Consider the following 16,273-nt stretch of genomic DNA (forward strand, 5'->3'; position numbering starts at 1 on the left):
GATGAGAGAAAAAATTTCTGAAGAAGGGGGCGATAGACTGAAAAGTTTGGAAAACCGTTATCTACAGTAATAAACAGTAAAACCTCTCTTCTACGGTCACCGGCGGGATAAAAAGTTCGTCCTTAAAAGAGAGGTGACCGTTAATCGGGGGTTAGAAATGTATACTTTTATTATACAAGGATAAATTATTATTTGGTCGTTAAAGAGGAGTGACAGCATCTGAGGGGGGGGGGGTGTCCGTTAAGAGGGGTTTTACTGTATATAAAAACATTTATGAAAAACATCTATGTATATTAAGAAGGGGGAAAAAAACCTAAATACACAGAAGTGTAAAAATCACTACTTTAGTAAGTCATTGGTGCACATTTTACGAAAAACCATTTTACACAGGATAATTTCTGGAAAAAAATATTTTTAATAATATGTAATTATCAAGGAAACAGTTATGTTCCGGATATTATGCTGAGGTGAGCTCGGAAAGAAAAGTCATCACGTCTCCGCCGGGACTTAAGAGGGCCTGGGTTCGTGTCCCGGCGGAGACGTGATGACTTTTCTTTCCGAGCTCACCTCAGCATAATATCCGGAACATAACTGTTTCCTTGATATCTCTGGCTGAGAAAAAAAGCCATCTATATCTCTCTAAATATGTAATTATGTTACCATACTGCATAATATAAATGTACAACATAATTTCAATAATTTTTATAACTGTTTAATTAACAATAAACGTATCAAAAATGAATATTAGTGTTACCTGTCTATACTGATCGCAACCAAGTTAAAAATGGAAGCTGTGCTACAAGTGACATCTAAAGCGATGTAAAAGTCGCATAATGTCTCACTCAATTCCCAGTCACCATTTACCTGCGGATAAATTAATATGTACTTATATATATAAATACATACTCACTACACATATACAGGGTGTCCACTGTTATGGTTGTCCAATGGCTATTTCCTGAGCCCTTGATTTTAGACACAATTACTTTGAATCAGAAAAAAAAAAAATTCAAATGATGTGTGTGTCTCCCCTCATCTTAAATTCCGTTCAAATGAAAAGATTATTTTTAAAAAATTACAACATTTAAATTTTCATACGGGCACCCTGTCCTCTAACTTCCAATTCGAAAGCTGTTGCCCTGTCTCTCCTGAGGCCAACAAAAATTTTCCGTGTTTCCTAGCGTCGCTGAGGTATTTGAATTCAAAAATCTGAGAAAAGTTGGGAAAGAACGGCATAGACTAACGCACAACGCTTCCTCCCCTCGTTTATGCTGTTCTTTCCCATCTTTTCTCAGATTCTTGAATTCTAATATCCACACGAATCTAAAATCTACTAATTAGATTCTAATATGTACTAATATTTTTCATTTTAACGGCATTTAGGATGATGGGCGACATCATTTTGAATATTTTGTCTAATTGAAATTTATCTCTAAAACTAATGGTTCTGGAAATAATCATTGGACAACGATATAAGTGGACACCCTGTATATAAATAACTCATGTCTATGATTACATCTTTGCAGATTCAGAAACATCAATGGCATATTATACTCAGAATTAAAATCATGAAAGCACGCATATTTTCTCACGAAAACATAAATTTATAATATGGGCTACTATTACTTGCTCGTACCTTGTACCTCGTACACATTCTTCCACGAAATTTCTAATGAATCGGTACAAGCCGGAATGTGCGTGTACGTGTTGTTTGTTTGAAGTTTGTTGCTGTGTAATGCTTGTTATGTGTTAGTGCTGTCATCTGCCGTCAATTTTTCTCACCATGAGTGAAGTGTAATGATTGATTAATTGCACCGCTGAAGGCCTGTTGCTCTCTGCGGTAAGACTTTTCAACGGGGAGATCTCGGCTCGCATTTGCGCCTTGAAGTTGGGAACCACAAAAAACCAACTGCGAGTCCGTCACTATATATATAGTACACACGATATATACAAATATATTATACATCTATATGTTACTGCTAAAGCTCGAAGTTGGCCACTTCGTGAACTGGCCCGGCCATTGTCTGAAATTCGGACTTTCACCGGGCTTTGGCCGGCCCCTATGTATTGACCCCTATGATTCGGGGTCATCACCCTGTTGGAATAGTTTTTGTGTGATAATTATGGCTATTTATAATAAGCCATAGCTAACCATAATTATTATGCTTAGCTATGGCCAACTTTAACGATCAAAGGAATTCGAATATTGATATCTTAGTGATCCATATATATAGGGATCGACGTATAGGGGCCAGCCAAAGCCCGAATTTCGGACATTGGTTGGATCAGCTGGGCTGGCCCGTTTGCGGAGTGGCCATCTTCGGGTTTTGGCAGTAACATATAGATATATATAATATATTTGTATATATATAATGTGTACTTTATATATATACAGTGACGGACGCAAATGCGAGCCGATCTCTCCGTTGAAAAGCCTCACACAGAGAAACGAAACATTTTCACGAAATGGAAAACTTCGGCCTTTGGCAGTAACATATATAAAAGGAGTGGCCAGCAGCTGGCCCGCGGGCCGCATGTGACCCGTGAAGTGATTTTGTGCGGACCGCGACAAGGTAAAAGTACTGTGAAAAAATTGAATTTGTGATCATTATTTGAACTATCGGTTCCAACAGCAGATTTCTTGATTAACAAACTGCTTACAAACTTCAAGTGACGAAATTAATTTAATAACTAACTAATTAATTCAATTAATAATGGAGCGGCTTATACACCGAAGTTGCACCACTGATGCGGCCCGCGACGCTATAGCTGACCATTATGTTGGCGCGCGAACAGAAAGAAGTTGGCCGCCCCTGATATATATACATAATATAGGCTTTGTTTTCTTTCAAACCGAGCACAATTCCAGTCTATCGCCGTGGGCAATTTACTAGCGAGTGAGTTGTGCCGGAAGTTATAGTATAATATAGGCTATACTAATGAATGAATTTATGACGATATATCAGATAATGATAAAATTTATTAAATTATGAGCATCAGTTTTCACGTTGCGTCAAGTGTCTCATTTCAGAAAATGCAATAGAATGAAATGTGTGTACGCACGGTAATATGAAATCTCGAATAAAAGTGGTGCAGGATGCGGCATTTTAATAATTTAGAGTGAATCTCGAATATTAAATTATCCTCGAGATCGTCCATTATCGTCTATATATATGTATGTATGAGCTTTTAATTGAGAATTATTAAAATTTCACACAACGATTCACAATGTTTCTAATTCACCAAACCGTTATATTTTGGAGTTCATTAAAGTTTCCCTTCCAATGCATGTTGCGTGTGTGCTTTAATTGATATTCCTGGTAGAAAAAGTGTTTGTGTTTGACGATAAATTTGAAATTAATTCAATTATACAACTCGGATTCTTTAATAATATTTGATTACGGTCTAAATCTGTATACGCTTAAGGCTCTGCAGTACTGAAGAGGGTTGAAGGTTTTAAACATTGTTATTCGGTACCGTTTTCGGGGCTCGAAAATGTGAGACTATAGCTTATTACTTGATGAGCTACGCAAACGTTGCATTTGACCCAAAAAGTAGGATATTGGGGGGGGGGGGATCAATTGTGAAACCAATATGAGCTCACTCTGGCTTTTGAATTCTATCACACCCACGAATCCTTTCATCACTACCGTCGGGGAGTATACAGGGTGTATAGCTAACACTTTGCACCACGAATTGCTGGCGAACTGTTGATCGTACAGACATACTTCCAGTTACAAAAATTATCCAGATAACTTGTGCACCGCAGATACCTCATTCATATTGCAACGGGTTGTACAGTTATTAAAATGGGAAAAAAAATTATTCGATCACCCTGTGCTCAAAAACCAAAGTGGAAAGTTGCTGCCCAGTCTCTTTTGAGGGGGAAAAATCGTTTCCAAATGCCATATTCGCTGAGATAAATGCAAAATTCGGATAAAATTTGGGGAAGAAACATTTTAAACGAACGGAAAATGCATTTCCCCTCTCATTTATGTTGTTATTTCTTAATTTTTCTCGGTTTTTGGAATTCAAATATTTCAGCGAATAACTGCACTTAGAAAGGTGGAATTATTTTTGTTGGTTCCAGGGAAGACAGGGAAGAAACATTGTAACTGGATTTTTCAGCCCAGGGTGTCTTTATAAAAAGTTAATATTTTTCATTTTAATAGCTACAGAACCCTGCAATATGACTGACGTATTTGAGTTCACACGTTATTTGGAAAGGTCTTGTAATTGGAAGTATCACGCTATGACAGGGTTGCTGAACCTTTACGAGAGCGTGGGCCACTTCATTGGTTTGAAAACGTGTCGTGGGCCGCTCAAGGATCGGGAACAGCGCCGCGAATCACTTAAGGGAACTGGAACTGTGCCTCGAGTCGCTTGATTGATCTGTGACTGTGTAACGGGTTACTCATATAACCAGGGACTATAAATATGTCGCGGGTGTGTAAGTGAACTGGCGATGTGTTGCGACTCATCCAAGTGATCTGTAAATGTACTGCGGGTACCTGCCGGCCCGTGGGCAGAATACGGCACACCAAGAAATTTTATCCGGCACGCGAAAGGTGTTCCGGTAGAAAGTTATCGATACACACAGCACGATAAAAGCCTATGCTGACCATACATCCTTCATAAAAAATACGGGGAATCGGGAATTGGCGATATATCCATACGGGATGTCACCAATTATCGCAGAAAAAACTATCAAATGCAAGTAAATTTGACAATTATAGCCAAAAAATTGTCAAAGATAAGTAAATTTACCAATTACAGTGAAAAATAATTGTTAAATTCAAGTGAAGAGTCAATTACTGCCAAAAAAAATATTCAAAGCGTTATATATATAATTTAGGTCATGAAAATAGTCTCTATTCATGATCTGTGAAATAAATCTAAATCTCGTTGAGATTATCATGAGAAAAAACGGACCATTTAATGAAAATGTTGGGACGAGACGAAAGTTGCGGAATATCCCGTAAAATATAGGACATATGGCGACCCTACAAACATGGGCGGAAATACCGGGGGGGGGGGAGAGGAGGGCATTGCCCCCCCCCCCCAGCGTCAAATGTGGAGTCGACTGATCTAATGTATATATAAATTGACATCATCGTGCCTCCCTAGACTTCCAAGTCTATCACCGCCTATGCCTACAAATACGAGTTTCTGGTCCGCGAACTGCAGGAAATACCGCATATATCTGACCCGCAGACTAAAAAGGTTGTGAACCTCCTGATGTAAATGATGGCAAAACGGAAAGTAAAGTGTTTTCCCATCTAACTCCTCACGGATCCCCTTGAAAAATATCTCTAAGAACACTCAAGGGGTCCGTCGATCACTGGTCAAGAACCACTGTGGTCAATATCTTGGCGTGCATGGGAAAAATCGACCACTTGGCCTGAACACGAAGCATTATGGAATATCTACGGATTATGATTATGTATTAGCCAGAGTCAATCACCCCCTTCCACAAGTTTATATCACAATCATCAAGAGGCGAGGATGAATACAAATGAGAGATGAAAACACACCATGAAATTGGAAATCCCGAGTTGAAGAGAGAGATAACAAATGAAGGGAGAGCAAATTTACAGAGGATAATGTTACATATAACGCAGCATTGATTGACTGATTTGAATTTATAGCCAAGTAAGTTTCCATCGAGCATATTATCTTGTTTTGTTCGAGATCAGTGGCTGATTATCGTGTTCATGATAATGAGCTGGATGAGCAATCGCTCATTTTAAGCGACCTTGCCCTCTGTGATGCGAGTATTATTGACGACTCTATACACAACTCACTCACATCACATACAAATGTTAATACTAATTAACATAACAATTTGTTTGAGGTATCAGAAATAGATGATTCAACACATTCCAAGTTGTTAATCAACGGAGCATCCTTCTTAATTTGAAATATTATTCATGATTTGGCTGAAGTTTGACGCCGAACATGTCCTTGACTTTCGCAAACAATATTTCATTAAACCATGATACGTAGTTACTTCTTCAAATGTACGATTCAATGTACGAAATTGAAGATACCGTGCACGCCGCTTAAGGTGATCACATCTGTTTCTGATATTAATAACCGATCGATAACTATAGGACCATTCAAGTATTACGGCAGCAGATTTTTACCTGTTTTTGATTTCCCCCCCCCTTTGTCAGCAAAAGTCAGCAACACTCTGACCCCGTTCCCCCCTTCCTTGTCAGCAAAATTTTGTCAGCTCTGCCCCTATCTCCTAACGTATACTTTGATTAACTACGTATGCAGAGGGGAAGGGGGTGATCGAGCTCATTATGCCTCCCCTCATACGATCAAAAATTTATTTTTTTTATGCAAAAATACCTTTTTATAAGAAATTTTTTTAATTTGAATGCTATTTGAAGGCTAAGAACTCAAAATTTCTCTTTAAGAAATTCATTCACCCTCTAAGCCATATATGCTGAACTCATGACCCGCGGGCCAAATGTGGACCTCGGGATTACCTGATGTGGCCAACCACCTCAAACGTAATTTTGTAAAAATTAAGATTTTAGCGACACATTTTCAGATCACTGCACTGAAGTAGCTCCGTGGAACATTCACAAATCACTTAATTGACCCGCGGCACAGCTCCAAAATACTTGAACGGTCCGTGGTAATTTAGAGATCCCTTAAGTGACATGTAGTACAGTTTTAGAGCACTTAAGCGGCTCGCAGAGCAGTTCTACATCACTCAAGTTACTCGCGGTGCATTCCCAAATTACTTAAGTGATCCGCGGCATATTGACGGACCATTTGATCAGCACATTGTTAGCGCATTTAAGTGACCTGCAACACATTTCTAGAGCACTTAAGGTGCCCAGAAACATTTCCAGGTCACTTAAAGGATCCGCGGAACATTTAGAGATCACTAAAGTGGATCTATAGAGGACTTGTCAATAGGGAGAATATTAGTTTAGATGCCCACAAACTAGGGAAAGGATTTTTTAGTTTTTGGCCACTTAGTAAAGAGAGATGTTATTAAGAATATTTCATATCTTTATAAAGGGTGGTCCATGACGTAAGCATGATTCAAACACCCCCCCCCCCCCGGTCATCAAGATATACAGTGGAATATACATGTTGGATATACAGTGGAATATACATGATGTTGGATATACAGTGGAATATACATGTTGGATATACAGTGGAATATACATGTTGGATATACAGTGGAATATACATGTTGGATATACAGTGGAATATACATGTTGGATATACAGTGGAATATACATGTTGGATATACAGTGGAATATACATGTTGGATATACAGTGGAACCCCTCCCCCCACAACGGACACTCCCCGTTAACGGATACCTCCCGTTGACAGACATTTTTCTGATCTCCGGTCCCGTGGAATAGGGCTTTAATGTATTTCACTCCCCTGTTAGCGGACATGAAAATCAGATAAACTGAAATTTTTTTTCCCTCAAAACTCTAATTTATAAATTTCTGGTCAAACACCGAGAATTTATCATACTCATCTGATGAATCAATTAATTACATAATTAACTGAGCATAACTATGGTGCAGGATGGTGTATTCAAATGGTGATGATGGTTTTGTTTGTAGATAAAAATGTGTGACGAAAGAGCCAGCATTCTAAGACTGATAATGTTACCATGAATGTTTTTATCTTCATCACACTTATTTTAATTTAGTTTTTATTACAAAATATGTGTTTTGCACGTATCATGCACGGGCAAAAATGAGTAATAAAAATAATGAAGAGAAGAGAGGTTGTAAATTTTTCCATATTTTTTATCAGACTTTCCAACTTTATTTGGGATTTACGTGATAAATGTAGTGAAATTTAATAAAACTTTCTTTACATCGAGACGACTGGTGATTATGCATAACTACCGGCGTATCACTTTTACAGCAACACATGCATTTTAAAGTTAAAATGTATAGGAACCGATTGCGGATGAAGCCAAACGTCGTATAAATGTGAAAGTCGTATAAATTAGATTTCACTATATATCGCACCTCTCCATTAGCGAACAAATTTTTCGGTCCCATGGGTTTCCGTTATCGAGAGGTTCTACCATAGACTTAAGATATAAATCGTAAGAATAATAGTATTATTACTCTGTGGGTTCTACTGTAACGACCACCCGATATAACGTATAGGATACGTTATAATACCCAATATAACGGTTCTGTTTTCGACGGAAGGATGGGGGAGGGAGGGGTCGTTATTACGAGCATGCGACTGTAGTTACGTATTCTTGAAACAAATGCCCGGTTTCAATGTACGTAATTGAAGATATATTCAAGCACACAATCGAATGGGAAATGTTTGAATAAATCAACCATAAATGATTAATTGAGTCACTTGCGTGTCGAGGTGAAAGATGGTTCGTGCTTGAAATATAACCCCCATCTAAATGGGTTTGTCTCGGGGGGGAAAAATCCTAACTACGTACAATGGGTATAAAGCTAATGACCCGAGTCGATTTATTTTTATGGCCTCCATTATCAGTGATCGGGTCAGAAATGGTACAAGAACATGAAGTTGCAGCTCGCTACATGGAAAATGTCTGGATTAAATCGGCCAGAGTAAGGGCTTTTAAGATCAAATTGTTCCGAACAAAAAGTGTCATGAAAAGTAGATATTCGTACAGATTTTCGCAGACTGCAATGTTATAGTGAGAATAAAAATCGTATAACAATTTTCCTCTATTTCCAAGGGGGGTAATGGATTGAAATTTCGAAAAAATTACGTATTTGGAGGGTTCAGAACCCAATTAGTGCGAGGCAATTTTCTGAAAGTACTTTCGCATTGCTAGTGTCTCTTCAGTTGCAAAACATTTAAATCGTTTCATATTGCAATAGCAGATAACCCCATTTATACTGACCACGAAATAAAAAAAAAAAACCTTTAACCCCTTTACGATAACGGACGAAATATATCGCCCAAACGCTAATGAAATAAATTCAATCCAGTTTCTCTGTGTTTTCTATACTTTTATTTTCACTATCGCGAAGCTTTTTCGTAGCCCTATGAACCGAAGTTTCTTCCTCCCCGTTTTTGCTATACTTCTATTAGTGATTCTCCCCCCCCCCCCATATAATGTTCATCTTTCTACTATGTACATGTTAGAGAACACATAGGGTGAGGGTGAAAAGAGAAATCTATGTTATACTTTCTTATCTACTTATCTACTATTCTGTTTTCCCTCCCCCTTTTCTATTTATTTTTTCTTTCTTTTCTATTCATTTTTCTTTCTTTTCTATTCATTTTTTCATTCTTCTGCTTTTTTTTCTTTCTCCTTCTTCTTATTCCTTTTCTAACATGCGGTTTCGTTAGGACAAGGTTACCAGATTTATCGCCGATTCACCAAATAGAGATCATCCAAATTTGTTGTCAAAAACTTATATGTGAAGGAGTTAAAAGATCCTGTTATTTAATTTTGAATGTTTATTGACTTACAGGATTATAGGCTTCTGAAACCTTCATTTTATTTCTAGACATTTATTTTTCGCTGAGTTAAAATTGTGATTTTTTTTTTCAATTTTTCTGTGACATTATCTTTACAAGGTCCATTATTTTTTTACAAAGCTCTTTGACGTATAGTCCAATTTTCTTCAACCACTTCATAACTGCGGACCGGTTAAAACAGTTGAAAAATTTCACGGATCCGAGAAAATGGGAAAATAAGTTAGTTTTCCAACCGGCAGAAAGTAAATTAATGGGAGTAATTTGCGGACCAGCAAAAATATATAAATAAGGGAAACCATTTTCATTCTGGTAAGAAATACATACATAGGAGGAATGATTTGTGTGCAGACCGGCAATAAATAAATGAGGGGAATAATTTGTTTACCGGCGACAAGTAAATAAGTAGGAGGAACAATGTATGAAGCAGAAATAAATTAATGTTAGGAAGAATCACTGGCGGGCAAGCAAAAGCACAGACTGGTGCCACGGACAGTCCACGTAAAATGGCCCAAGTGGCGAGTGGTAAGATGTTCGTCTACCACCGTGAAAGTTGCTGTCGTGGTCCCAGGTTCAAAGCCGAGGGAAGGATATAGAAAAAGATACTTTCCCGAACAAGCTTGAGGTGACCACCGATAGACATCGACTTCATTTCCAACCCATCTCAATAATGTTAGTAAATTGCAATATAGCCAGGTTTGGTGAAGTAGTCCGCGTAAAATGCGTACGCCATCTATACGTCATGTTAAAAAATTTCATTGAAAAAAAAAAAAATTCAGATCATCTCAAGATGATGAAGCACGATGCTACGCTCATCATCCCTGGATAATGGGAGCATGCTGAGGGTTAACAGTCAATTAAGTCTATAATCATCTGAAGAATGATTGAATTCTCTTTATAGTTTAACGAGAATTCCGAAATGATTGTGACATATTTGGGAATAATTGATAAGCCTATGAAAACATTTTGTTCAAATTAAATTCTATGGATTTTTAAAATTTTTATTTGTTTAATGTTAATAATTGTAATAATGTAATGTTAATGGTTTATTTTGCCCGAAATTATTACTAATTCGTAAAATAACAACTTAAAAAGAAATAATTTGCATACCTTTTTACAACTAAAGCGTGAAATAATTTAATAAATCATCAGGGGAAATAATTTAAAATTCATCATTTCGCAAAATTCTACTCTTGTCACGTGGTCACATTAATCAAAGATGTATTTACCTAATAAAAAGGAAGCACGGGTTTTTAATTTTGTTAATTTCACTAAAAAAATTAATTTAATCATTTTTTTTTTTCGAAATTGATCACAAAAACCACCATTTTACGAGACTCAAATTAAATTTTCCATTTAATCAGTTGAAAATTCTCACTTCCAGCGCTGGATATTTTCTTTCTGTTTTTGGATTCTTTTGTAGTTATTCGATAGAAAAGTTCTAATTAACGGAAATGTCAAGATTAAACCGAAAAAAAGTGGAAAAGAAAAACATTTTTTTTCAAAGGTGTCAGAAAACAATTTTATTTAGCGGTCGGCTATTTTTTATATCTGTTATTTCATTATATATATTTAAAAATATAAACGCAAAGGAGACAATAAGAAATTGTTAGTCCAAGGAAAGCATCTCATTTCCATACTACTATCATTTAATGAGAAAAAAAACGCTTTTGGGGCATAGTAATTACGTAATTTCGGTGTCTTTGATATTCACTGTGCTCAGTACATTTAATCTCCAGTAGAATATAACGGTAAAAAAAAGAAGAAGAGAGTAGAGAAATATATGAAAGAATTTGCACTAACCATTAATCTCAAGAATTAAGAAAAACCTGAACATTAGATCTGAATAAAAAAAAGTCTAGAAAATTCATAAAACTTGTGAGTAATCTGGAAGTTTCTAACTTTTTTTTTCGATCCTACTGATGGTTTTTTTTGTATAAAATCTTATTTTCTCGTGTCGGATGATTGATTGAAGCAAAACTGTCACTGGTGGGTGAAAAGAATAAAATAGAAATATACCAGAAAATAGACGAAACTGTCTTAGAAGTACCTAAAATTTTTTCTCGCACGAGAAGGTCCAAAAAAAATAATTTTATATGATTTCTACAAAATAAATACTTTTCATCCCCAACAACTTGTTTTATCCTTGAATGCGATGTAAAATAAATAAATAGGCCTATATAGAAAGTATGTACAGTGAAACCTCGGTATAACGATAATCTGTAAGCGAAGAAAAATACTGTTGTAGAGAGGTTATCGTTATAAGAATAGGCAGAATTATCACAGGCGTTCCAGCAATGCGTTTCAGACGTGTATATGCCTTTACAATTTTTTGTCACTTCTTCAACACGGCCAGTATATATGTATAATACACTCATGTCCATAAATCAAGGATAATTCAGAATCACACGGAAATCGAAATCTAAAGTAAAAATTTCACCTGTAGAATTATAACACACATCTTCAAGAATGATATGCAAATTTCAGGAAGCCACCAGATGATGCCGATAGTACGTCACAATGACGAGAGTGTAAGAGGGGGGTATATAAGGAATGGTGGCAAAGAAGTAAAATTGTTCACAAGAGTTCTGTAAGGTGCTCAGTGCCATAAGCGAATAGTAGTTATGACACAGAGGACGCATGTGGATGATTTTTTACGTGGTAGAATTATCGGCCGCCTGGAATGTGGGCGTACTCAGATGGAAGTATCCGAGGAACTTGGAATTGCCCAAAGTGTCATCTCTAGGCTTTGGCAACGATTCCAAGATAACGGAAATGCCAGTAGACGTTACAGTACAGGTCGCCGCCGAATGAAGACCGGTATTTGGCAGTAACTGCCAAAAGAAGCAGACGGAGCACAGCATCCGACCTGTCTCGTCAGCTATCTACAGCCACGGGTACCACAGTTTCAAGGCAAACCGTGTACAGACGTTTGGGAGATATTGGTCTATATGCTCGCAGGCCTGTCAGATGTGTTCCGCTCACGGCAACTCACTGTCGGCAGCGATTAGCCTGGAGTAGAGAACATGCAATGTGGACATCGTCACAGTGGGCTTGTGTGATGTTTTCCGACGAGTCCAGGTTTAGCTTGCGGTGTGATTCACGTCGGACTTTCATATGGAGAACGCCAGGTACCCGTTACCGCCAAGACAACATCATTGAACGACACCGTTACGGTAGTGCAGCATTGCTCGTTTGGGGTGGAATTATACTGGGTTCCAGAACAGATCTGCATGTTCAAACTGGAACCATGAAAGCCCAAATTTATCGGGACATCATTCTGGAACAACATGTACGCTTTTTTAGGGGTGCCATGGGCGAAGAATTCGTGTTTATGGATGACAACGCCCGTCCTCACCGATATGGAATGGCCAGCATTCTCACCTGACTTGAATCCGATAGAGCATGTGTGGGACATGCTTGGCCGACGAGTTGCTGCCCGTCTACCACCTCCTACATGTGCACCGGAAATTCGGAGAGCATTGCTTGCTGAGTGGAGTGATCTTCCCCAAGATCAGATCGATAATTTGATACTCAGCATGCCTAGGCGTTGTACGGACTGTATTTTACCGCATGGGAGACATACAATGTATTAAACATCGTACCAACCATGTAATAGTAAGTTTTTGTAAAGGATATATTTTTTACAATTGCTCCAGGGAGCAAAAATCGTAGTTTTTATGAATGGTATCATACACACGCCATCGTTTTTGTTCTTTATCTTTTGTTTAATAAATGGGCTTTATGAATAAGTAACGTTTGTTTTGTTTCTGAACCTTTATTTGCCGGAGCTGGCAATATCCTCAATTTATGGGTATGAGTGTAGTTTATGCCTTTATAATGGTTTGCCACATTTTGAATACTCCCAGTAATGAGACTTTTTGAATAGACGTCATAATCATCGTTTTGAGGGTCAGGCAAAGGATGATCCCCATAGAAATCAGAGTTAAAATTGCCGATTTTTTTTTGTAGAAATACGTACATTTAGTGAGATTCTCCGCCACAACAATTATTTTAAAAATTACACTGCTGGCCACCCAAATTGCAACACCAAGAAAGACAAGAGATATCGCAACAATATTTATTTTGTAGATAACATGTTGACCAAGCATGAAATGATTAAATTTATAGACTTCTGTGAAGTGTGGTTCCTGCCAAAATCAGTAGCCAGAGTAGCCGCCATTGTTGGAGATCACCGCTGCCACACGCCTCGGCATTGATTCAAAGAGACTTTGGATGTGTTCTTGGGGTACAGCAGACCAAGCAGCTTCCACGCGTTGCCAAAGTTGATCTGGTGTGGCAGCTGGGGATGTAATCTGGGTCAATCGTTGAGCAACCATGGACCACATGTTTTCTATCGGCGAAAGATCCGGAGAGCGAGCTGGCCAGGGAAGCAATTCAATCTGGCGATTGACGAAGAACCTTTGGACAATGCGTGCCACGTGTGGTCGCGCATTATCCTGTTGAAATATGGCTGTGGGCAAGCCCTGAAGGTAAGGAAGGACAACTGGCTCCAACACCTCGGAGATGTAGCGCTGGCTTTTTAAAGTACCGGCAATGCGTACTAGAGGAGTGCGAGAGTGATATCCAATACCGCCCCATACCATAATACCCGGTGCAGGACCAGTGTGGCGGTGCATAACGCAGCTGTTCAGCATCCTCTCTCCACGGTGTCTCCAGACTCGAATCCGACCATCGTGGTGTTGCAGACAGAAGCGTGACTCGTCAGTAAAGACAATTTCATTCCATTGTGCCGTCCACATCCTTCTTTCATCGCACCATTGGCGGCGGAGACGTCTGTGGTTCTGCGTCAAAGGTAGACGAAGCAATGGACGTCTTGCGGACAGACCACTCTGCTGTAAACGGCGTCGAATGGTACGCGCAGACACTGGATGATGCGGTACAGACTGAATGTGCTGTGCTATGGTTCGCGATGTGGCTGAGCGATCCGTCACTGCCATACGCACTGCCTGTCATCACGTGAAGTGGTGCAGTGAGGTGGATGCGATCGAACACGTCGGTCCGTCGTACCCTCCTGCATCCAACGATCACATATCCGCATTACAGTTGTTTGGTTTCGTCCAACACGACTACCGATTTCCCTGAAAGATAATCCACAATCTCGGTAGGCCACTATCCTTCCTCTGTCGAACTCGGATACTTGATCAAAAGATGATCGCTGTTTTCTACGAGGCATAATTGATCGTTTTTTTGAAAAAACCACAAGAAAAACACAATTGCCGTACTCCAAATCGTCGAAATCTCCAAGCCTTAAATAGCGCTTTGAAGTGGCGCCACAGGCGCGCGTGATGTGCGTCTGCGCTGAAATTCTAATCATTTGCATATCTCACCTCCGCTAATGCATGTTGTAAATTTCATATTATTTGCATGCTTCCTTCCGGGTGTTGCATTTACGGTGGCCAGCAGTGTATATTGAATTCCCGATTTTTGAAATATTCAGTTTTGCTTAGAGATATACGAAGCCCAGAATATATATATATATATATATCAAATATGAAGTAATTAGCCGGACCTACTTTTGAGTTGGATATCCATGCAATAACATTGATTTCAAATTTTTATTTACATCTTCTCGAAAATGAAAATGTCTGTATTGTCTTTTAATATTCAACTGCATAAATTCACGTAGTTTAGGATGTTTTAAAATTAATTATAGGCCCGTAAAGTACATCGAAGAAATTCCACATCTTTAATTAAGAATTTTTTGAAGCAGAAACAGGCAGAGATGAATAACTTGAAGTTCGCGGGGGAGGGGGATCAAAATACCTAGCGCCCCTTAAAAAGGGAAGAAAAATATTAATTTCTACGTTTCTTTAAATCTAGATTTGTTTATTTCATTAGCCGTGCAGTAAGTCGCCATATTGGACGCGGTTTGTATGTTCCTCAAAGAAAGAGGGAGATATCACGTGATCCAAAAAGCCTCATTGAAGAAAACCCGGGCAGCGTTGGGTATTGTAGCTAGTTTGTATGTAAATTGGTAATAATGATAATTTTTGGTATAAAAGTTTCATAAAAGTTATTTTATATAAAACTTAAAAAATGCAACAATTAAGAGCATTGGTTACATTCGAGCGATGTTTTTTCAAGTTTTGCAAAAGATCTTTTATCAAACTTTTATAGTGTAATCCCGACCTTATACTTTCAAAAGGTATATAGTGCAAAATATCGATGCTATTAGACACCTCCGAAAGAGCAAACACTGGTGAGAGACATAATAATATATTGGAGGTGATTTTGAGCAAATTTTAATACTGTTGTAGCAGTTTCGAGATACCCTCAAAAAATATTGTTATAGAAAGATTTATCGTAATTAAGGATATCGTTGTATCGGGAAAAACTTAATGTGAGACTATAGGTGATTCCAAACAAGATTTGAAAAAGTATCGTTGTAGAGGGATTTATCGTTGTAGTGAGTTTTCACTCTATTTAAATTATGGTTACATGGTGCGTGCACGTGCATTATAAAACAAACTTTTGTTTATGATTTGATAATTATAACAGAAATTCTCACGAAGTACCCGAATCTCTGAATGTTCTTTGGTAATTTAGGCAGAGGTCTTACAGACTTGGCATTCCATAGACCAATATTGTGAACATGTTAGTTGCTGGGAAGCATGCAATGTGAATTAGAATGATTTTCCTTTCACGAAGTTGCGATGAAAAATATAATTTAAAACGTGAAATGTATGTGTGCGACAAAAAAATATTTGAGAAGGAAGTGATTTTTTATCTCTTCAAGCGTCGTCAAAGAAAAGGATTCACTATAGTCGCTGACCA

At 38.1% G+C, this 16,273-nt stretch overlaps 1 protein-coding gene across 1 annotated transcript in view; it reads right to left on the reverse strand.

Moving 5' to 3' along the window:
* LOC149076115 (dopamine D2-like receptor) overlaps positions 1-16,273 on the reverse strand; it is a 129,623-nt gene that overhangs the window by 29,698 nt on the left and 83,652 nt on the right. Inside the window, exon 2 of the mRNA XM_089243644.1 lies at positions 755-864. Within this exon, the coding sequence (XP_089099770.1) occupies positions 755-864 (110 nt within the window). The remainder of the gene's footprint in view (positions 1-754; positions 865-16,273) is intronic.

Source organism: Pholcus phalangioides, unplaced genomic scaffold (assembly GCF_987345545.1).
Source record: "Pholcus phalangioides strain wild (caught in Gottingen) unplaced genomic scaffold, Ppha-v1.0 ptg000015l_1, whole genome shotgun sequence".
Lineage (NCBI taxonomy): Eukaryota > Metazoa > Arthropoda > Arachnida > Araneae > Pholcidae > Pholcus > Pholcus phalangioides.